Source organism: Nematolebias whitei, chromosome 16, assembly GCF_014905685.2.
Source record: "Nematolebias whitei isolate Nwh7 chromosome 16, NemWhi1, whole genome shotgun sequence".
In the NCBI taxonomy this organism is placed as follows: domain Eukaryota; kingdom Metazoa; phylum Chordata; class Actinopteri; order Cyprinodontiformes; family Rivulidae; genus Nematolebias; species Nematolebias whitei.
In genome coordinates, this window is record NC_056513.1 from 32,712,601 (window position 1) to 32,734,892 (window position 22,292).

The following is a 22,292-nucleotide window of genomic DNA, read 5'->3' on the forward strand; positions in this document are numbered from 1 at the left end:
GTATAGTATGGTAGAGTTTGGTATAGTATGGTATAATATGTATAGTATGGTATAGTATGGTAGAGTTTGGTATAGTTTAGTATAGTATGGTATAGTATGGTATAGTTTGGTATAGTTTGGTATAGTATGGTATAATATGTATAGTATGGTAGAGTTTGGTATAGTATAGTATAATATGTATAGTATGGTAGAGTTTGGTATATAGTATGGTATAATATGTATAGTATGGTATAGTTTGGTATAGTATGGTATATTATGGTATAGTTTGGTATAGTACAGTATAGTTTGGTATAGTATAGTATAGTTTGGTATAGTATGGTATAATATAGTATAGTATGGGATAATATGTATAGTATGGTATAGTCAGAGTCAGAGTTTCTTTATTGTCATTCGCACCTCACGTGGTACATGTGGTGGAGCGAAATTATGTACACAAGGTCCCAGTTACATCCAACAATAAAATGTATAAGAAAAACAGTAATAACATCTTAGATATGAACTAAGAAAAACATCAACTAAATATAGACTAAGCACTCATAACATAAAACATTGAACATCAGCACAAACATGAACATGAGTCTGTGAGCAGATGTGCACGCATGAACACATCAACATTGAAACAGATCAGCAGCAACATGAAACAGATCAGTAGCAACATGATATGGTTTTTCACAGTGATTATTCTAGTTAGAGATTCATGAGTCTAACAGCCTCAGGGTAGAAGCTGTTCCTCAGTCTAGTGGTTCTACACTTAATGCTCCTTAACCTCCTTCCTGAGGGGAGTGGGGCAAAAAGTGTGTGTGCTGGGTGGGTGGGGTCCTTCATGATGCAGGTGGCCCTCTTCCTGCATCTGGAGGTGTAGATGTCTGTGATGGTGGGGAGACTGATTCCAACAGATTTCTGTGCAGCCTTCACCACTCTCTGCAAAGCTTTTCTTTCTGCAGCTGTGCAGCCTCCATGCCACACATTGATGCTCGAGCACAGGATGCTCTCCACTGCACACCTGTAGAAGGAGGTGAGGACTGAGCTTCCCAGACCAGCTCACCTCAGCCGTCTGAGGAAGTAGAGTCTCTGATGAGCTTTCTTGATCAGGCTGGTGGTGTTGTTGCTCCAGCTGAGGTTGTCATTCATGTGTACGCCCAAGTACTTGTAGCTGGAGACCACTTCCACCGCAGATCCTCTTATGTTCAGGGGAGTGTAGATGTTTTTGTTCATTCTGAAGTCCACAATCATCTCCTTTGTCTTCTTTACATTGATGTGAAGGTTGTTCTCTTTGCACCAGCTCTCCAGGTGTTCCACCTCTTGCCTGTAGCTGGACTCATCATTGTTTGTGATGCATCCCACCACCGCTGTATCATCTGCAAACTTTACAATGTGACAGCCTGGATGGGTAGCTGCACAATCATACGTGAGCAGAGTAAACAGGAGGGGGCTCAACACACATCCCTGAGGAGAGCCAGTGCTGAGGGTTATGGTAGAGGAGGAGAGGTTGTGGATCCTCACTAACTGTGGTCTGTTTGTTAAAAAGTCTAGTACCCAGTTGCAAATGGAGGGGCTTAGTCCTAGTGTGGATAGTTTGTCCATCAGGGTTTGGGGGATCATGGTGTTGAAGGCGGATGTGAAGTCCACAAAGAGCATACGGACGTAATAGTTTTTCTGCTCCAGGTGGTTGAGCGCAGTGTGGACCACAGAGGAGATGGCATCCTCTGTTGATCGGTTCTCACGGTATGCGTACTGATCCTCTGTTGATCGGTTCTCACGGTATGCGTACTGATGAGGGTCCTCGTTGATGTTGATGGTTGTTTTGATGCGAGTCATGACCAGTTTTTCAAAGCATTTAGCGACTATCGGGGTGAGGGCCATTGGCTGATAGTCATTCAGACCAGTCACTGTAGAGCTTTTTGGGACTGGGATGATGGTGGCAGTCTTCAGGCAGGTGGGAACTGTCTCCGGGGTAAGTGAGGTGTTAAAGATGTCTGCCAGCACCTCACAGAGCTGATCAGCACATTCCTTCAACACTTTTCCGGGGATGTTGTCTGGGCTAGTTGCCTTGTGCGGATTAATCCTCCTGAAGATACTCCTTACTTCTGCTGAGGTCACGCTGAGATGCTCTTCATCCGGTGGTGAGGTGAGTCTGGTGCTGGGTGGTCTGTTCGGGTCTTCAAAGCGTGCATAGAACTAGGTATAGTTTGGTATAGTTTAGTATAGTTTGGTATAGTATGGTATCATACTATACCAAATAGATAGAGATCCGTCTTCTACCGGCTAACCGCAGTAATGCTGTGTCTGATGTAAAATAAATGTTGTCAGATTTAATCGTTACTTTTTTTAGTTGAAAACTGTGCGTAAGCGGTGTTAAAGTATTTTCTTCGACAGCTACGTAGCGAAGCTACAAGCTAACAACGGCCGGCTTGCCGTAGTGTTGCCGCATTCGGACGCATGCACAAAACAAAGTGTTCCGTCGAAAGTTTTTGGGTTTTTCTTCCGTCGCAAGTAAAAGTAAGCATTGGTCAGCTTTAGAGAAACCTGCTCTCTGATTTGTAAAAGAACACTGTGTTGTGTGGTTTTACTGCGAGACCTCTGGTCAAAGCCACAGACTCATTTTGTGTCAGCTCTCCATTAAAGCGGAAGGAGGCGCCCACTAGAGGGTTGGAGGGTGAAGTGTTTCAGTGTAACATGCTGCTCTGTTGCTGTTCATTTCTTAAGTGAGAAACTGTTAAGAGTTAACAACATATTTGTGAGAGTAGCACTTGCTGCAGCTTCCAAGATGGCTGCCAATCACCCCCAGCTGACGGTCATCTCCCTGATGAGCTCCTGCTCCTATTTAAGCCTGCATTCAAGTCTACTCGACGCTGGAGCATTGAGTTCCCCCGGTACTTAATGTTTCTAGCCATTTTAGTGTTTCATGGAATACAAGTCTTACCTTGTGATCTTGTTCCTACAGTTCCTCGTCGCCTCCTGAGTCCAGTGCTGTTTCCACGGGTTCCAGTCCTCAGATCTCTCGTGCCTTGTCAAGCTCTGATCTCTCGTGCCTTTCTACTCAGTCTCTGGGAGTGTTCATCTTGTTCTGGAACTGCTGCACAGTGCCTCCATCTCACCATCTCCTCTGGAAACTCTGGGCTTCTCTTGGATCCACTTTTACAAGAACCGCCAACTGTAAGATAAGAAAACTAATTTCAAGTCTGAACACAACAACTTACCTGTCCCAGCTGAACTTGTCCTCCGTTTCCAGGAGTTCCAGTCCTGAGGCCTATGTAGTCAAGTTTTCACTGTAAATAAATAAACACTGTTTCTTTTTACTCTGAGTCTCGTGTCGTTCCGGGTCTCGTTCGATTGGGTCACTCCCGAGTCCTCACAGAATGCTCCAGCCATCTAAGACCCAGAACGAGGCCAGGAACGAGCCGGCCTCGCCACCCTCCCAAGAGGAACGCCTCGTTGGGGTAGAGAAGATGTTGGAATGCATGTTTAAACAGAACCAAGAGACTAAGTCTAACCTTCAGGAGCTTGGAAATATGGTGTACACCATTAAACAGACTCTTTCTCCTCCTCCTGTATCTCCAGTCGCAGCCCCAGAGCCAGCTCCTGCCTGCACGTGCTTGACAGGTCACGCTGCAGGACACATCCTCGTCAAACCATCGGAACTTCTTTCGGGAAACCCTGACCAGTGCGGTGGTTTTCTTCTTCAGTGTGAGCTTGCCTTCAACGGAGCCCCAGGACATTACAACACTGACAACGCAAAGATCACATTCTTCATCAGTCAGCTTAAGGGTAACGCCTTACAATGGGCAACATCTTTTTTGAAGCAACATGAGTTGAGAACTGTTTCGTTTAATTTGTTACTCACGAGTTCCGTAAAATATTTGATAGGCCATTGCAGGGACCCAACGCAGAAAAACGTCTGTTGGGTTTACGTCAGGGCCGGCGACCCGTCTCCGAACACGCACTCGAGTTTCGCGTCATCGCCGCACAAACTGGTTGGAATGAGAGGGCGCTCCAGGGCACCTTCTTAAATTCCCTTTCCGACTACATAAAGGACCAGATTGCTGCACGTGATGAACCTCCTGACTTCGATTCTCTTGTTAACCTCGCCATTTCCATAGACGAGCGTTTTCGGGAGCGTTGCCGTGAGCGAAACTTCGACTCCCGACAATGCTTCACTTCCGGGTTGGGCCCGTCACCTAATAGCTTCCCCGTTGGAAACTACAAATCCCAGAGTCATTTCGCGTCTACGTCATCACCACAGCATGCGTTACCTGAACCCGTGCCAATGCAAGTTGGACGGGCCCGTTTAACTCCTGCCGAACGGAACAGACGTCAGAATCACAACCTTTGTATTTATTGCGGTAGTGATGGTCATTATATTGCCTCATGCCCCATGCGGGGAAACGAGAGTGCCTACCAATAAAAAGAGGGGTATTGGTAGGTACATCCTCTTTCTCTCCGCAACAACATAGATTAATGTTACCCACTGTAATTCAAACTAATCAGAATCGTTTTTCCGTCTCAGCATTGTTAGATTCAGGTGCTGAACAGAATCTCATCAGCCAAAAATTAGTTAATGAATTCGCACTTCCCGTAGTAGAGATTCAGCCCCTCAATATTGCTGGTGTTACAGACGAAACCCTCGCCCAGATCAAATATAAGACCACCAACCTTCATTTAATCACTTCCGGTAATCACCACGAACACACCAGTTTCCTCGTTTTCGAATCCCCTTCCACGCAAGTCATTTTGGGTCATCTGTGGTTTAAGAGACATAATCCACACATTAATTGGGAACTGGGTAGGATCGAGAAATGGAGCGACAAGTGTCTAAAGAACTGCCTTCGCTCCGGTATCTCGAAACCTTCCCTGAACCCCAGTTCCGACGATGAGATTGACATGTCCCAGGTTCCCTCCGAGTATCATGATCTTTCCCCGGTTTTCAGTAAGAGGAAGGCTCTATCTCTCCCGCCTCATCGCCCTTATGATTGCGCGATTGACCTTCTTCCTGGTGCCCCCTTACCTGCCAGTCGGCTATTTAACATCTCTGGCCCAGAAAGAGAGTCAATGAAAGCTTACATCGAAGAGTCATTGGACTCCGGTATTATTAGACCTTCCACCTCTCCATTAGGAGCGGGGTTCTTCTTCGTCACGAAGAAAGATAAGACCCTGCGTCCATGTATTGACTATTGCGGTTTAAATGACATAACAATAAAGAACAAATACCCCCTTCCTCTCATAGACTCAATTCATGAACAGCTTTAGCCCGCAACCATTTTTACGAAACTCGATCTGCGTAACGCCTATCATCTTGTGCGGATTAAGAGCGGTGACGAATGGAAGACCGCTTTTAGAACTCCTCTAGGTCACTTTGAGTATTTGGTAATGCCCTTTGGCCTTACCAACGCCCCTTCAGTGTTCCAGGCTCTTATAAACGACATTCTTAGAGACTTTCTCTGTGATTTCGTATTCATCTATCTTGACGACATCCTCATTTACTCCAAAGACCCCGATCAGCATATTACCCATGTTAGAGCGGTCTTACAACGCCTCTATGAGAATCAACTGTTTGTCAAACATGAGAAATGCGAGTTTCACGTCTCCTCGGTGTCTTTCCTCGGGTTCATTTTTGGTAAAGGCCACTATCGCACGGATCCTGAAAAGACCCGAGCGGTAGTGGATTGGCCCACCCCGGAGACTAGGAAACAACTTCAACGCTTTCTTGGGTTTGCCAACTTTTATAGGCGTTTCGTCAGAAACTATAGTAGAGTGGCGGCCCCCCTGTCACAACTCACCTCCATAAATAAGATTTTCAAATGGAACCCCGAAGCAGATTCCGCCTTTAAGAAATTAAAGGAACTTTTTTCTTCGCCTCCCATCCTTTCTCATCCAGACCCGAGCCGTCAATTCATCCTAGAGGTTGACGCCTCTGATTCTGGCATCGGGGCCGTACTGTCCCAGAGGTCCTCAGAGGACAACAAGGTTCACCCATGCGCTTTCTTTTCTCGACGTCTTTCCCCAGCTGAGAGGAACTACGATGTGGGCAATCGTGAGCTCCTCACCGTTAAGTTGGCCCTCGAAGAGTGGAGGCACTGGTTAGAGGGAACAGAGACTCCTTTCTTAATCTGGACTGATCACAAAAATCTAACCTATTTGAGAGACGCTAAACGTCTGACTTCCCGACAGGCCCGTTGGCCACTCTTCTTCAGTAGATTCAACTATACACTCACGTTCAAGCCGGGATCCAAGAATGTGAAACCTGACGCACTCTCCCGCCAGTTTTCACCTCCAGATACCCCCGACCGTCAAGAGTCTATCATTCCCTCTACCTGCATTATTGGGGCACTTGGCCTATAGAAAGAGAGATCAGAGAGGCACACGAGCACGAACCTGAACCTGGTCTCGGACCCCCCGGAACCTTATTTGTTCCCTCTTCCATGAGGGCCAAGGTTCTGGAGTGGGTTCACACCAACAGACTTTCTTGCCATCCTGGCGTAACTCGCATGCTCTCACTTACCAAGAAACATTTTTGGTGGCAAACCCTTTCCCAAGACGTGAAGGAGTTTGTTGTGGCGTGTCCCACCTGTGCCAGAAATAAAACAGGGAACCAACCACCGGCTGGCCTCCTTCATCCTCTTCCGTCACCCGGTCGCCCTTGGTCACATATATCCATTGACTTTGTTACAGGCTTACCTCCCTCAGAGGGGAACACCACTATTCTGATCATCGTCGACAGGTTTTCTAAGGCAGCTCATTTCATTCCCCTTCCTAAGTTACCTTCAGTCCTTGAGACTTCACAGCTCCTTGTCCAACACGTCTTCAGAATCCACGGCATCCCCTCAGACATTGTTTCTGACCGAGGTCCCCAGTTTATCTCTCAAGTTTGGCGATCGTTCTGCAAAACACTGGGGGCATCCTCGAGTCTCACTTCTGGGTACCATCCACAATCTAACGGCCAGGCCGAAAGATGCAACCAGGAACTAGAGGCTACCTTACGCTGCATCGTGGAGGACAATCCTTCGGTCTGGTCCCGTCACCTGGTCTGGGTTGAGTATGCGCACAACTCACACAAGACTTCTGCTACTGGTATGTCTTCCTTCGAAGCATCGCTGAGGTACATGCCTCCTCTGTTTCCCAGTCAGGAAACGGATTGCATGGTGCCTTTGGTCCAACACCATTTCAGACGGTGTCGTCGAGTCTGGCGTCAGACCAGTTCAGCCCTTCTTCGGACAGCTGCCCAAAACAAGAGATACGCTGACCGCCACCGCTCGACGGCGCCGCCTTACCAGGTTGGTCAAAGAGTGTGGTTGTCCACCAGGGACATCCACCTCAAGGACCTCACCAGGAAGATGGCTCCTCGATTCATCGGTCCTTTTCCTATCGAGAGGATCATCAACCCAGCAGCAGTCCGTCTCAGACTTCCTACCTCCATGAAAGTCCACCCTACCTTTCACGTTTCCCAGGTTAAACCGGTATCCGAGAGCCCGCTGAGCCCTCCAACCAACCCCCCCCCCGGTTGATCGACAATCATCCGGCTTTTTCCGTCCGGAAGATCTTGGATGTCGGCGCCGGGGGAGAGGTTTCCAGTACCTGGTGGACTGGGAGGGTTATGGCCCTGAGGAGCGATCCTGGATCCCACGTTCATTCATCTTGGACCCCAGCCTCTTCACCACCTTCTTCCAAGCACACCCTGAGAAACGCTTCAGATCGCCTGGAGGCGATTCTTGAGGGGGGGTACTGTGAGAGTAGCACTTGCTGCAGCTTCCAAGATGGCCACCAATCACCCCCAGCTGACGGTCATCTCCCTGATGAGCTCCTGCTCCTATTTAAGCCTGCAGTCAAGTCTACTCAACGCTGGAGCATTGAGTTCCCCCGGTACTTAATGTTTCTAGCCATTTTAGTGTTTCATGGAATACAAGTCTTACCCTGTGATCTTGTTCCTACAGTTCCTCGTCGCCTCCTGAGTCCAGTGCTGTTTCCACGGGTTCCAGTCCTCAGATCTCTCGTGCCTTGCCAAGCTCTGATCTCTCGTGCCTTTCTACTCAGTCTCTGGGAGTGTTCATCTTGTTCTGGAACTGCTGCACAGTGCCTCCATCTCACCATCTCCTCTGGAAACTCTGGGCTTCTCTTGGATCCACTTTTACAAGAACCGCCAACTGTAAGATAAGAAAACTAATTTCAAGTCTGAACACAACAACTTACCTGTCCCAGCTGAACTTGTCCTCCGTTTCCAGGAGTTCCAGTCCTGAGGCCTATGCAGTCAAGTTTTCACTGTAAATAAATAAACACTGTTTCTTTTTACTCTGAGTCTCGTGTCGTTCCGGGTCTCGTTCGATTGGGTCACTCCCGAGTCCTCACAATATTATTTTGTTTAAAACATATGGCTAAAACTACATTTGATATATTTTGCACTGTTTTGCACTACAAGAAAGAAGCCTAATACTTGATTTGTTTATTATAAAACTCTCTGGACCTAGTAATGGAATTTTCTTAATTCAAAATAAACGATTGCAAAAGGACACCCTATGCTTTTTTTCCATTCCTATTGCAAGTTTTATACATACTCATATTGTGATATATATAGTTATTGCCACCCTTCACAATACATATTGTGAAATTAATTTTATGCCATATCGCACATTCCTAGTATGGTATAATATGTATAGTACGGTATAGTTTGGTATAATATAGTATAGTATGGTATAATATGTATAGTTTGGTATAGTATGGTATATTTAGTTTTGGTATAGTTTGGTATAGCTTGGTATAAAGTTTGGTATAGTATGGTATAGTATGATTTTGTTTGGTATAGTTTAGTATAATATGGTATAGCTTGGTATAGTATGGTATAGTATGGTTTTGTTTGGTATAGCTTAGTATAATATGGTATCGTTTAGTATAATATGGTATAGTTTGGTATAGTATGGTATAATTTGGTATAATTAGACAGAAAATATGTAGTTTTTGTTTCTGAACAGAACCAGAGTCCATCTGTGGTTGTTGGCCTTGAGGCGTGACACCTGAACAGCTGCTGAGAAAGCCGTGCATTATAGTTTCACTTCATTCTTTTAATCCCAGTGACTTGTTATCTCAGGAATGTTTTTACCATGGCAGGACATTCTCCACAGTGATTGACAGAGTTGTTTCCACCTCTTCTGAGGGGGGCAGACGATTCACCACACAGCACGCCTGATGGCTTCCCTCCTGGAAGAGCAAGAAGACACAAATCAGAGATAAGAGCCGTTTCAGCAAAAACAGTTATTATTGTCTACTGGCTCAAAATCATGGTTGCTTGTTTAGTAGGGTGGTTAAGTGGGATTACAGCCTTGGTGTTCTGGATCTTACTTCAGAGCAGCTTTCAGGTTCTGATCTTCTTACGGGGCATTTATTGATGGAACTTTTGACATGCTGCTGGCCCTGTCTCAGAAATTTAACGAGACATTTGCTTATAGCTTCATTTATACTTTAACACAACTATCATTTCTGCATTACAAGATATTTTCTTTTTCACAGAAACATTGATATTCATGCAGGAAGTGCCCCAAGTCTGCACCTGCTACTGCTAGCTGCTGCTGTTTGCTTATAAATAGCCATATAGTTCTGTACATAACTGCATAAACAGTGTTTGAATTAAGTGCTAAGAAACATTTAAAACTGGAGTAGTTTTAAGACGGCAACAATCCACTTTGCTCTTAGCAATAACTTGCCAATAAGGTCAGATTAAACTTCTTCTTCTTCTGGCTTTTCAAGGAGGTGCCGTGGATGCATTATCATCTACCTGGAGGCGGTGCTTGAGTGCCTAAGATCTTGGAGGTAGCGGGAAACGCGGCTCATGACAGCGGGAGGACCGAGATTGTCCCCCGGCACCTGCAGTTAAGTTTGCGGCAACAAGGGGCTTGGCAGGCTGCTGGGAGTAATGGCAATCGCTCAGGGAGGAGTTCTGCCCAGCATGCTGCCCAAGAGGACCAAGAGTTCTGCTGGATCTGGGTGGACAGATCGGCATCTGCAGACAGTTTCTTTGGATCCAATGTGGGACGAACCGCTACAAGAGATGGATTTTTTTATTTACGCATTTTAAAAAAGGTCAAACCCTTTTTAAACCGTTGCGACTTGGAGAAGGCCGTTCATGCTTTTATCAGTATTAGGCTCGATTATTATAACGCTCAGTATGTTGGTGTACCTCAGTCATCACTGAGCCACCTCCAGCTTGTTCAAAATGCAGCAGCTTGCCTTTTAACCAACACTCCTAGACGGGACCACATCACACCTGTTTTACTCTCACTACATTGGCTTCCTGTCTGTTTTAGAATAGATTTCAAACTTTTATTTGTTTTTAAAGCTCTGAATGGTCTCGCTCCTCCTTACATAAGAGAGTAATGAAAGTTTCCCCACCTGCTCCAGGTCTCTGTGGTCAGACAACCAGCTCCTGCTCTCTGTTCCTAGGACAAAATATAAACGCTGGGGTGACCGTGCCTTTTCTGCGGCCGCACCTCGACTCTGGAATAAGTTCCCACTTAAGCTACGTCAGATTACTGAACTTGGCCCTTTTAAATCGAAGCTTAAGACTTTTTTTATTCCAACAGGCTTTTAGTACTTCAATATATGTTGACATTTCTGGTTCTCTTTTTGCTATTTTATTATTTGTTTGTTTTTCTTGCTTTTAACTTGTTGTCATTTTAATTACTGTTTTTGTTAGGCATTTGGTCACAATCACTGTGGTTGTGTAAAGCGCTGTAGAAATAAATAAATGAATAAATGAAATGAAGAGATCCTTCCTGCCTAAAGCCATCAGCATCTAGAACAACTCTAATGAAACCAGGATGAGCTATAACAACTATTAATTTCCCTTTGGGATTAATAAAGTATTTTTGAATTGAACTGAATTGAATTTTCCCTCTTCAGAGGTCGCCACAGCGAGTCATCCTCCTCCATCTCACTTTGTCCTCTACATCCTCTGTCCTCACTCCAACTACCTCCATGTCCTCTCTAAGGTCAGAATTAAACTATTTCTTAAAACTGAGGAGCCAAAAAGCCATCTAAAGCCAAATCACAATAAAAAATAAATAATACTGAATTCCTTCTGGACAAGAGTGCATATACATTGAAAATACCCAGCAAACAGAAAATCCCGGGCGTTTCACGTTGATGGTGATACTTCAGGTCAGTTCATTACAGGAGAAGCAGCTCCTACGGTCAGCCTCAAACCTTCTCACTCAAGGTAAACTATGAAGGAAAATAAAGTATTTTCTACGACAGCGTATTAAGGCCAACCAGAGGACGAAAAAATAAATTATCGTAAATAAACAGGAAAAATAGTTTCTTCCTACTAGTTAAAATTAATGTCAATATTTTAAGATTAAAGTTGACTGGAACAAATTGAAATACAGAGGTAATGTGTATTTATGCACCCACCATGCTCCATTACTTGATTAATATTGACTTTATAACCTTTTCTGCTCCTGTGCTGTTATTGTGAATAATATTAAAATGTTAAAATACATTAAAATAGTGATGTGATTCCAGAGAGTCCTGGAGAGGTGTTTCATCTTCCACAACTCCCCGATGTTCTGTGCGTGCAGCTGCTTCGAAAACAGCTTGAAAGTACAGAAGGGAGGGTGAGGAGAATAGCAAAAGGAGATTTTATAAGCTAGCAACTTACTACAGGAAGCTCAGAGGGGTCTCAGACAGGTGAAGACATTGATAAGTGTGTATTTGTAAATGCATTGATGTTCTGTGATTGATTTCAGAACTAGTCTGAAGGGAAGGTCTACCTCAATCCAAGGAGTTGGATTGTGGAATGTTCTAGAGAGTGATGTGAAAAATGCCAAGTCAATGTGCACATTTAAGAAAAAGATCAAAACTGAATTGTTAAAAAAGTATATATGAAGTAGCTTAGTGTGTGTTTTGTATTAGAATTAGATAAATTAGAAAGTTATTCATTTTGTACTGTTACTTGAAGATTATTATGTCTGAAATAATTGTTTGTAAAAAGGGGCAGATATAATAAGATTTTTTCTTCTTTCTGCTGCCTTTCATTTTAAATCTTTTGTATTTTTTTTATATTGTTATGGAATTGTTTTGTACTTTTTTAAAATGAATAAACTATATATACCATACCATACCATGATTGCTGGCTGTTCTCCAAAGTTTTGAAATAAATCTGATGAAGTCTACACCTGATCGTTTAGGGAACCCCCCCCCCCCCCCCCCCATGACAATACTATAATAAAACAAAGAGAACAGCATATGACACGTTATACGCCCTACATTATGCCTGACATTTAGTTATGTCTGAGTCTTTGTGACATGTCCTTGTCTCAGTTTTTACTTTGCTTCAGGGGGAAATAAGTGACAGCACATTTACTTTCACACTAAAGGTCTTCACAACACTAGCTTTATTCAGAGCAAAGTTTGTTTTGAACAAAAACCAAATGCTCCTTTCCTGCCCGGAGGGAACTTCCTCAGAGTCCAATGAAACCTACTAAGATTCAGAGAACACATAGCTAAATGTTTTTACAAATTGTGTTAGTTTATTTATTAAATGTCTCATAACGGACCAAGACCTTGTTCATTTGTCCAAGTTTTCATTTTTCTAACAGATGTCCACTCCTGGGAAGATTGACAGCCATATTAATTATTTTTCCACTTGTGAATACTCCGTCACTGGAGAACGATGTTCTGTTAGGAAATTACCTTTCTAAATTATTGTAACCCTTCCCAGACTGATGGTTTGGTTGCTTCTTTGTCAATTCTAACATTTCTTGGCACCATTTTAACACATCTGTATGCTCCAGACCAGCAAACTGACCAAAACCCTGATTTTATAGAGGAGATCACACAGATGATGAACATATAATCAAGTTTTGTTGATCAGCAACACCTGGTTGTCATTTTCCCTCTAAAATCCTATGGAAGAAGCAAGGTAGGACTTGGGTTTTTAAACACAGCTTTACCATTTTGTTCTTGTTCAAGAAGGACATGGTAAAACTTTGTTAGTTTTGTGCACTGGAAGATAGAGTTAAACACCAACAATGTTCAATCAGGTCATCTGGACAGTTTAATTTTATTTTTTTTGTAGAGACGTTTCGCCCTCCATCCGAAGGGCTTCATCAGTCTGAGAAGTCACAAACAAACTGTTTTCCCCAATAAGCAATACACTGCTACAGTGGAACAACCAGTGGACTGTTTACTTTCTTCAAAAACACAATCTTGAAGTGACCACCAACCAACCTGAACGAACTCTAGTAATGGGTCACACATCCAAGCAGAATTAAACCACACGACACCAAAAGCTACAGGAGGAGTATGGTTGAGGTGCAACTTGAGACATTTACCCAGATATTAGTAGGGTGTATGTGTATATTTGAATATAGGTATAATTTTGACCCTATGGGGATTAGAGAAAATTCATAGTAAATTTAAACCTGCGCGCCCACCAATTGTTAAAAAAAAAAATCACTGAAGTTGTGTTGTATAATAATTGCAGGTTACACACAAATCAATAAAAGCCCAGCATTAAATGCGGCATGCATGCTCATGATGAGCGTGTAAATTCTGACTACAATTCTACATTTGCCTGTTTGAGAATTTGACAATCCTATGAAAGAGAACCATAGGTTGCTCCAGCATCCAGACAAAACTCTACAAACCTTAAAAAGCATTTTCAGCCTTGGTCCTGATTACCCATGCTTTGATTTATTTTTCAATTACACAATTTATAGCAATTAAAAAAAGAATACAAGAAATAACAACTGGAAGCCTTAGACTATTCCTAAAATAAAGAATACTGTTCTTGTAAGAGTTGTTTAATGTGGAAAGTGTTGGAAAGTGTTGGAAAGCTGAAAGTGGAAAAGGGAGAGGCATTAGGAGGTAAGGTAGACGGTACCTGGTGGGTTGTTCCTTCGATTGGCGTAAGGATCCTCCGGCTCAGCAAAAACACTGGAGGCCATCTTGTTTTTCTTGGCAGGAAGCTTCTCCTCCTCTGAGCCAAGTGAAATGTTGGAGCCCCCACCAGGAGGACGCAAAACCCTGGAAAGAGACAAACGATACTGTTACTAAGAGCTGGATAGTATGGGCTTATTCTTATAGTTCTTGTCAACACTACAATTATTTATGATATTCTTACTTTTATGGTTTCTGCCGGCTGAACGACATCATCAGGACTATGACCTAGCTGAAAGAGCTCATGGACAAATCTCAATGTCTTGCTGTCAAATGCATTTGTAATGTTTATAAATGTGCTTGTGTCCTAATAGGACAAGATGTGAACAGATCTTTTTGTAATACCACTATCCATCCTCATGGCCTTTTACCTTTTTCTATCTAAAAAAGTATTCTGATAAAGAATAAGAGGCTGAGCTCTTGTAGCAGCAGCAACGTGCACTCCGCCCATCTTTCGGACGACTGTACGAACATAATCTATTCAATTCAGTTTATTTATACAGCACTGCATCCCGGTAAAATGATAATAAAGCTTATTCTGATTCAATTGATTTTATAGTTTTTATGCTTGTATGTGTCAGTGTACGGCACTTTGGCCAACGGTGTTGTTTTTAAAGTGCTTTATAAATAAAGTTGTATTGTATTCTACGCTGAAATACAGAACTAAAAGCTGCTCATAAGACTCAGATTACGCAGCTGAAAATCAGACAAATTATTCATCAAGGTCATAAACATTAGGATAGGGCTTTTTAAAATTTTGCTAAGTACATTATGACTTGTCAAGATTATATTTTGGGGAAAAAAAAAGACAAAATAACTAAAGAATAACCCACTCCCACAGGAACAATGGGATTGGATGGGTAGAGCAACCGTGAATAGACAGTATTTTGAGAATTAATCAAGATGAATCAGTTGATTATGTCATTGCACCATAAAATTAAATCCATTTAATTATTAGATGAGAAGTCTGCAAGCTGGTTTGTTTCTACAGACAATGGATCAAAAGTAAGGGTGCACCGATAAATCGGCCCCGATTTCCTTAATTTTGGGAAATCGGAAATCAGCCGATACTTGCATGAGAAACCAATTTTACTATTTTTTTTTTTAGTTTTAACAACAATTGTCTGAACTTCATTTATATTTCAGAGCAGTACCTCATGGCTAGGCCTGTCACGATAACAAAATTTGCAGGGCGATTAATTGTTTCTGAAATTATTGCGATAAACGATAATATTGTTTGAAATTTGACAATAATTAGTAATTATTGTCAAATTTAATAAGAAATGGTTAATTTTTGTGTAGTACCTTTTTTAACCACTGAATGGCAGTATAAGAATGTTTGAACCGAAGGCTGGATAGTGAGGGAGCGAGCAGCGTGTATTTAAGAAAAATGGGAGGGAGGTCCCTTGATGTGACACGGGCTGTCTCTTGTTCCTGTTTTTCGGTTCTCAAAATGGCGGACACTCGGTGTGGTTTGAGCTCATTAGCATAACATTTGTCACACAAAGCTTTAAAAAAAAATCAATAAACAAGTTCTCAGCTTCTTTTTGAAGAGGTAAAACAACGTTTTACAAGGCATGGGTTTCAACTGAATTTTGGAGCTTTGACAAGACGGAAGTTTTTTCCTTAGGTCGGCCTGTTAGCTTAGCTCGTAGCTTAGCCTCTCAGCTTAGCTGCTTTTAACGATCCAAAAACGTGATTTTGGATGGTTAAAACAGATTTTAAAGAGAAAAGATAAAGGGAGGGGTCATTTAAGAGCACCAGAGTTGAGCCTTTTGTCATCCAGTGTCTTCAGTAGAACGAGAGAGACACGAAGAAATGATAAAGCCAATAAATGAAAATGAGGTTGATAATTTTCATTTATCATGCGATTAACTGATTTATTGTTTATTGTGACAGGCCTACTCATGGCCAGTTAAAACAAGTTTGTATTGTTTCTAGGATATTGGTGAAGTGTATGTTTTTCAATAAATAAGATTGGGAAAGTGAAGGTGCATTGTGCCCTTATAACACCTGACAGTGTCGCTTATAAAACAAAATCTGAATCGGCAGATCAGACTTTTTAGAAATCGGTGATCGGCAAGAAAACTGCAATTGGTGCACACCTAAGTAAAACAGATATGTTCAAAATGTGTGGAACTGGACCTTCCGTACGACTCTTTTTCGGTGCCGTATCTGATGTAAGGTGGATTATTTTCACTACAGAAACACTGCGTGTTTAGGAGCAGAACTGTAGCAGCTCTGGTGTAGCAGTACCATACCATACCATACCATTTTATTTATAGAGCACTTAAAACAACGACAAGGCCAACCAAAGTGCTGTACAGACAGAACAACAGGTAACACACAAAGCAAAATACAAAATGAAGTAAATCAGAATATAGACATAAAAACTATGCAGATAATGACGACTAACCAGTGTGGAGCATACAGGTTCAAAACACAGATCATCTGGTGTTGAATGCTACTGAATAGTAGTGGGTTTTTAAACGGGACTTGAAAACCGAGAGGGAAGGGGCCTGTCTGACAAGCAGAGGTAACTCGTTCCAAAGTCTTGGTCTTGCTACAGAGAAGGCCCTGTCACCTCTGCACTTAAGACGAGTTCCTGGAACTGTGAGGAGCAACTGGTCCGATAACCTCAGGGGGCGTGGTGGGACATACGGCTGTAGCAGATCAGAGAGATGGGAGGGCGGCACTGTTCAGCGATTTGTAGACATACAGTAGTATTTTGAACTGGATTCGAAGGTGAACCGGAAGCCAGTGCAGGGAGGCCAAAACTGGTGTAATGTGCTCTCTTTTGCCTGTACTGGTTAAAAATCGGGCTGCTGCATTCTGGACCAGTTGTAGTCATGCAATGGAGGTTTGACTGATACCAAACAGGAGCGAATTGCAGTAATCAAGCCTAGATGTAATGAATGCATGTATTACTGTCTCCAGGTTATTTTTGGACAATATGGGCTTCAGTTTAGACAGCCGCCTCAGTTGGAAGAAACATGATTTAACAATCGTGTTTACATGATTGTTAAGTTTCAGGGAAGGGTCCATTATCACTCCCAGATTAGTGACTCTTTGTTTTTCTGACAGGGTTAGAGCGGAAAGGTCGATGCAGTGGTTTGTGATCGTGTCATTGGGAGGGAATAACATGACTTCAGACTTCTTTTCATTGAAACTTAAGAAATTTAAAGCCATCCAGTCCCTGATGTCAGCCAGGCAGTCGAGCAGAGGTTGAATAGAGCATGTACCATTGTGTCTTAGGGGGAAGTAAATTTGACAGTCATCCGTGTAGAAATGAAAGGGTATGTTGTGTTTCCGGAAAATAGCACCAAGTGGCAGCAGGTATAAAGAGAATAGGAGGGGACCCAGGATGGACCCCTGCGGAACCCCCCATTTAAGCTCTGCCGCTGCAGAACTAAAATCCTTGATGGAGACACAAAAGGATCCGTCAGTGAGGTAGGATCTGAACCAAATGAGGGCTGACCCTGTGATGACCACCCACTGCTCCAACCTAGCAATGAGGATCTCATGGTCGATGGTGTCAAAGGAAGCTGTGAGGTCCAATAGGACAAGCAGCACAGAATCACTGATATCTGTGGATATGAAGATGTCATTAAAAACCTTCAGTAGGGCAGTTTCAGTGCTGTGGAGAGGTTTAAAGCCAGATTGGAATAGCTCCAAGATGGCGTGATCCTCCAGGAAGTACTTCAACTGGGACTCAACTACTTTCTCCAGTATTTTAGAAACAAATGGGAGTCTGGAGACAGGCCGAAAGTTGGACACGACTGAGGGGTCAAGGTTTGTTTTTTTTAGGAGAGGCTGGACAGCAGCATTTTTAAAGGATTTTGGCACTATGCCAGTGGATAAACTGCTGTTTACTATATCAAGAATGGACGGACCTAGAGTAGGAAAAGCCTCATTTAGTAGTCGAGGGGGGACCACATCAAAGGGGGAACCAGAAGGTTTCAAGCTGTACATGACCTGCTCTAGAGAAGAGAGTGATGGGTTCAAAATGGTCAAATAGAGCTACAGATTGAGGTTGGATGGATGGTTCATGTGTTGGAGGGGAAATGAGAGCCCAGGTGATCGCAATTTTTTCCAAAAAGAAATGTAGGAAGTTGTCGCACAGCTCAGTCAAAGCTTCCAGAGGTGATGGTTCAGTGAGTTGTAGAACAGAGTTTATGGTAGAGAAGAGGACGTGTGGGTTATGGGAGTTTGAGGTTATGATATCAGAGAAGTATTTGGATTTAGCAGCTTTCACTGCTTTCTGATAACAGTGCCAACTCTCTTTAAGTATTTGTAAAGAGACCTGCAGCCTGTCTTTCCTCCATTTGCGCTCCGCCCTCCTGCATTGCTGCTTAACGGCCTTGGTGACGTCACTCAGCCAAGGTTCTGCTCTGAGTTTTGATTTTTTGATTTTAATAGGCGCAACATGATCCATAGTCTTTAAGCAGACAGAGTTGAACTGGGATGTCAGTTCCTCGAAACACTGGGGGCTGACTGATCATTTTAGAGTTATAAACATCTGTGAAATGTGCGGCAGTGAACTGGTTAATGGTCCGGCTACTACATGCAGGAATGCACGGCTTAGGAGTTAGATGGGGGAGGGTGAACTCAAACTGGACCAGCATGTGGTCTGAAAAAACATTATCACCAATAACAAGATTACTAACAGTCACATCACGAGTTAAAACAAGGTCCAGTGTATGTCCGCGCTCTTGGGTGGGACCATTTACATGCCGAGTTAGATTAAATGAGTCCAATACATCTAAAAAGTCCTTAACCAAGGGCTTCTCCTGACAGCACACATGCAAATTTATGAAATCCTTAGACCGAGGTGGGCGATAGACAAGTGCAAATAACATTGGAGGCCGAGTTCAAAGACGCAAAGCTGGTGCGGGAAACTGGGATGGGCAGTTGTTTACAGTCAAAAGTTGGTTTGAATATTCCAAAAAAGTTCAATCTGGTCCTCTGGACATTCAAAAAACAAACAAAAAAAAAAGCAAAAAAATATAGAAACGTTTCGTTCTATGTCGTATAAGCTTCGCCCTTTAAGGCTGTCGCTGATGGGTTTATCCCGTTATGCACAGCATAAGCACTGAAAAAATTTAGTCCACGCCCACCTGCTGTGTGGGCCCCACCCGGTCCGTATAAATTACGTTAAGAGCGGGAAATCGGCTCCCATTTTTTCTTCAGCGAGCTAATATAGCACTGTCAGAAGAACAAAGAAGGAAAATTGTGTAAGATGACCAACCTTTGTTAAGGATGCTTGGCCCGGCAGTCGACCTCCGGTCGTCCGGTGAGTTCTCCTCCCCGAGGAGAAGATGACGAGCAGTCCTATTCAAGGTAAGCGCCGAGGAATATTTCCCAATGACAGGTCACTGCACGCTGGACAACGCCATCTTGTATTTTTTCCTCTTATCGCCGACCCTCGGAGCGAATCGGATGGTTCCTCCGGGATATGCGTGCTCAGCTGCAGCCCCCGCTGCTTTTTCCCTCCTGGGGAGCGTAGTGTCGGTGGGGGGGGGCTGAGTGAATGCTCACCCCATCCCACCTCGTTTTCGCATCGACGATCACACCGCTCCCGTCCGATGGCGCCCTACGGGTTGTCCGGCATAACCCAGGAGGAGGCTGACATGAAAGGACCCTTTTTTACGTCCTACGCCTTTCCCGCCAGTTCGGATGATCCGGCAGGAAGGTTGTTTACTGGGCTCCATTCCGGCTCACCGTCTTGACCCATATGGCCTCGCGCTCCCAACAGGACGTCCTACGGGCGAGGCCACAGACGGTTTTTTCCTAGTAGATTGGGAGAGTCGGTCCCCAGTCCGCACCCATCACCAGAGTGGAGGGGTTCACCGGGCGGGGCTATCCCTCGGTAACCCCCCTGGAGCCGAGCCTCGCGGAAGCTTCGGAGCTAAGCTGTCCAGGTCGGAGCAGCGTCCCGTCCCTCCGGAGAAACATGAACCAGACAGTGACCACGCTCTCCAATCGAGTCCATCAATGTGCTTTCAGGCAGCCGCAGCTAGCAACAACGTGGCGCTGCTAGCATATAGCCTGTCCAAAGGGGCTGAAGGCCGCAGACCTGCCTTGGAGACAAAGAACTCCCTCTGTAAGGCAGCAGACGTTATCTTCAACATGTGTGCCTCTTCTACGGGTTGCCTGTCGACAATGGCAGCGTGGATGACGATGATCCAACGATCCACCTGGTTTCATTACTCTCCCTCGCTGCCGGAGAAACTGCACAAAGACCTGATGGAGGGCCCATCACGGCGGACGCGCTGTTCGAGAGCAGCTTCAAATCCATGCTGGCAAGTTGAAGCAGTCGGAGGAGGTGCCAGAGGCTGTGCGCCACCTCATCAAGCCGCGCGGCTCATCCCGCCCCCCGGCCCACTGGAGGGACTGTCGCTAGCAATGCATCGACGTTTCCACGGCCGCGGCTCTCGCTCAGTTCCACCACCAGCCCCGCCCGTCAGAATCCAGCCCTCTTCATTCCGGCAACCTACAGTTCAGCGTTTCCCCAGAGTTCGCCTGCAAGACAGCGCTCTGGGCAAACAAATCGCAGAGCTCAAGAGGGAGAAGCCTGAAAATGACGGTCTCCGGAGGGTGTGCGTAAAAGTGACACGAAAGTTGAAATAAATCATCATTCAATGATCAAAGTGTCTGTTTTTTAGCCAGTCTGTAAGCTCGGATGAACTCACAGCGGCTGCGCACACATCCTTCACACATAACGAGCCGGTGTCCTTAAATAAAGGTTTTTTAAACTCACCGTTGCTCCAAGACATGACGAGTCGATCACACGACACAATGGTAAGCGAAAATAACTCGTTATCATCCAGAGCGGCACGATCCTCACCCAAGCGGTGTCAAACTCGCACTTGTGGGATGAAACAGCCTCCATCCAACGGCGCTGTGTTGATGTGGCTCACACACACAGCTGCCCGGTGCTCTCCGGCTCACATCGGTATAAATGTGGACCGCAGGCTGGGTCAGGTGGAGGTCTTCGCTCTCACAAGAGCGACACTCGCCCCACCGAACCGCGCGTCCCTCCAGAGAAAACGTGTGCTCCCGCGGGGCTCGCAGCCTTCACTCCAACAGCACGGCGTAGATGACGTCACGCCCTCCGCCTCTCAACGTTCGCACAGCGACGTCAAACGCGCAGCCCCACAGCGTCATCAGCTGTCACACGCTTTGCCTCAGCACACACCGGCCCACCTGTACATGAAGGTTGGTCCGCGGCCCGAACGCAGCGCACGAGCGCGTTCAGAGCCTTTTTTTCGAGTAAGCCTCGCCTTGGGTCACGCAGAAAACATTCCCGCGATGCATGACAGCGGTTTTCGAGGGGCGGACTGCTGACGGCCGTACAAAACGTGACGCATCACTTAAACGCACGTTCACTCCACAAACGTTATGTAGAGTGGCTAAAACATGCTCGCCGGTCAGATGGATGGACAGGGCGTTATGCAAATAGTTACAAGTTACAGTTTGCAACCCGACCCCCTCCGTTCGGAGGAGTTATAGAAACGGTCCTGTCATCATCAGTCCAAATTTCATCCCTAAATGCAAAAGTCCAAGTGTTTCTGATAAAAGTAATCTCCAGAGTTCTCCAACAGAGAAAACACAGGGTTTTACTCACGTTACTTCCTGGTTTCCAACGGACCGGAGGAATGAGACCGATCGTGGATCTGTCAGTTTTTTCAACAAGATGATCATTGACAGACCGTTTTTCACATGTTGACAACCAGACAGCTGTTGTACAACATCCAGAGAAACGCATACCGATCATCCCAAAACACAGAAAATTCTTGCGTTTTTTCTCCTTTCAGGGGATGAAGTATCTGTTACACAGAGCAGGGATGAGAGTTTTTGTTTTACCTGGATGATCTGCTGCTCCTGTCACTCCAGACAGGAGGCGCTGATGCAGGCTCAGATGTTGACATCACACCTGTCAAATCTGGTTTTCGCCATAAATTGGAAGAAAAGCTCGATTTTTCCCGGCCCAGACAATTGTTTATCTGGGAGTGGAATTAAATTCAACCACCATGAAGGCTCGTTTATCACAAATGAGGTTCGACACTTTTAAAAGTCAACTCCGCCATGTAGACCTGACAAAGTAGTAACAGCTATTTCCGTCTTGAAGCTGTTAGGAATGATGTCATCAGCTCAAACAGCGGTTCCGCTGGGTTTGTTACACATGAGACACCTCCACAGGTGGTTTGCGCGTCTGCGTGTGGATCCAGTAAAACAAAAGAGACGGATGATTACTGCCCCTCCCTCCGTGAGAGCAGACCTCCGACACTGGGGAAACACCCTGGTTCTGTCAGAGGGAGTTCCCGTCAGCAGACCCACGTCACACGTGTCAGTTTTCATGGACGCTT

At 44.6% G+C, this 22,292-nt stretch overlaps 1 protein-coding gene across 1 annotated transcript in view; it reads right to left on the bottom strand.

The window, feature by feature from the left end:
* The window catches only part of jpt1a (Jupiter microtubule associated homolog 1a), a 60,973-nt gene that overhangs the window by 12,293 nt on the left and 26,388 nt on the right, over nucleotides 1-22,292 (bottom strand). Inside the window, exons 2-3 of the mRNA XM_037690580.1 lie at nucleotides 13,868-14,010; nucleotides 9,089-9,186 (exon numbers count right to left, since the gene is read on the bottom strand). Coding sequence (XP_037546508.1) covers nucleotides 9,089-9,186; nucleotides 13,868-14,010 — 241 coding nt within the window. The remainder of the gene's footprint in view (nucleotides 1-9,088; nucleotides 9,187-13,867; nucleotides 14,011-22,292) is intronic.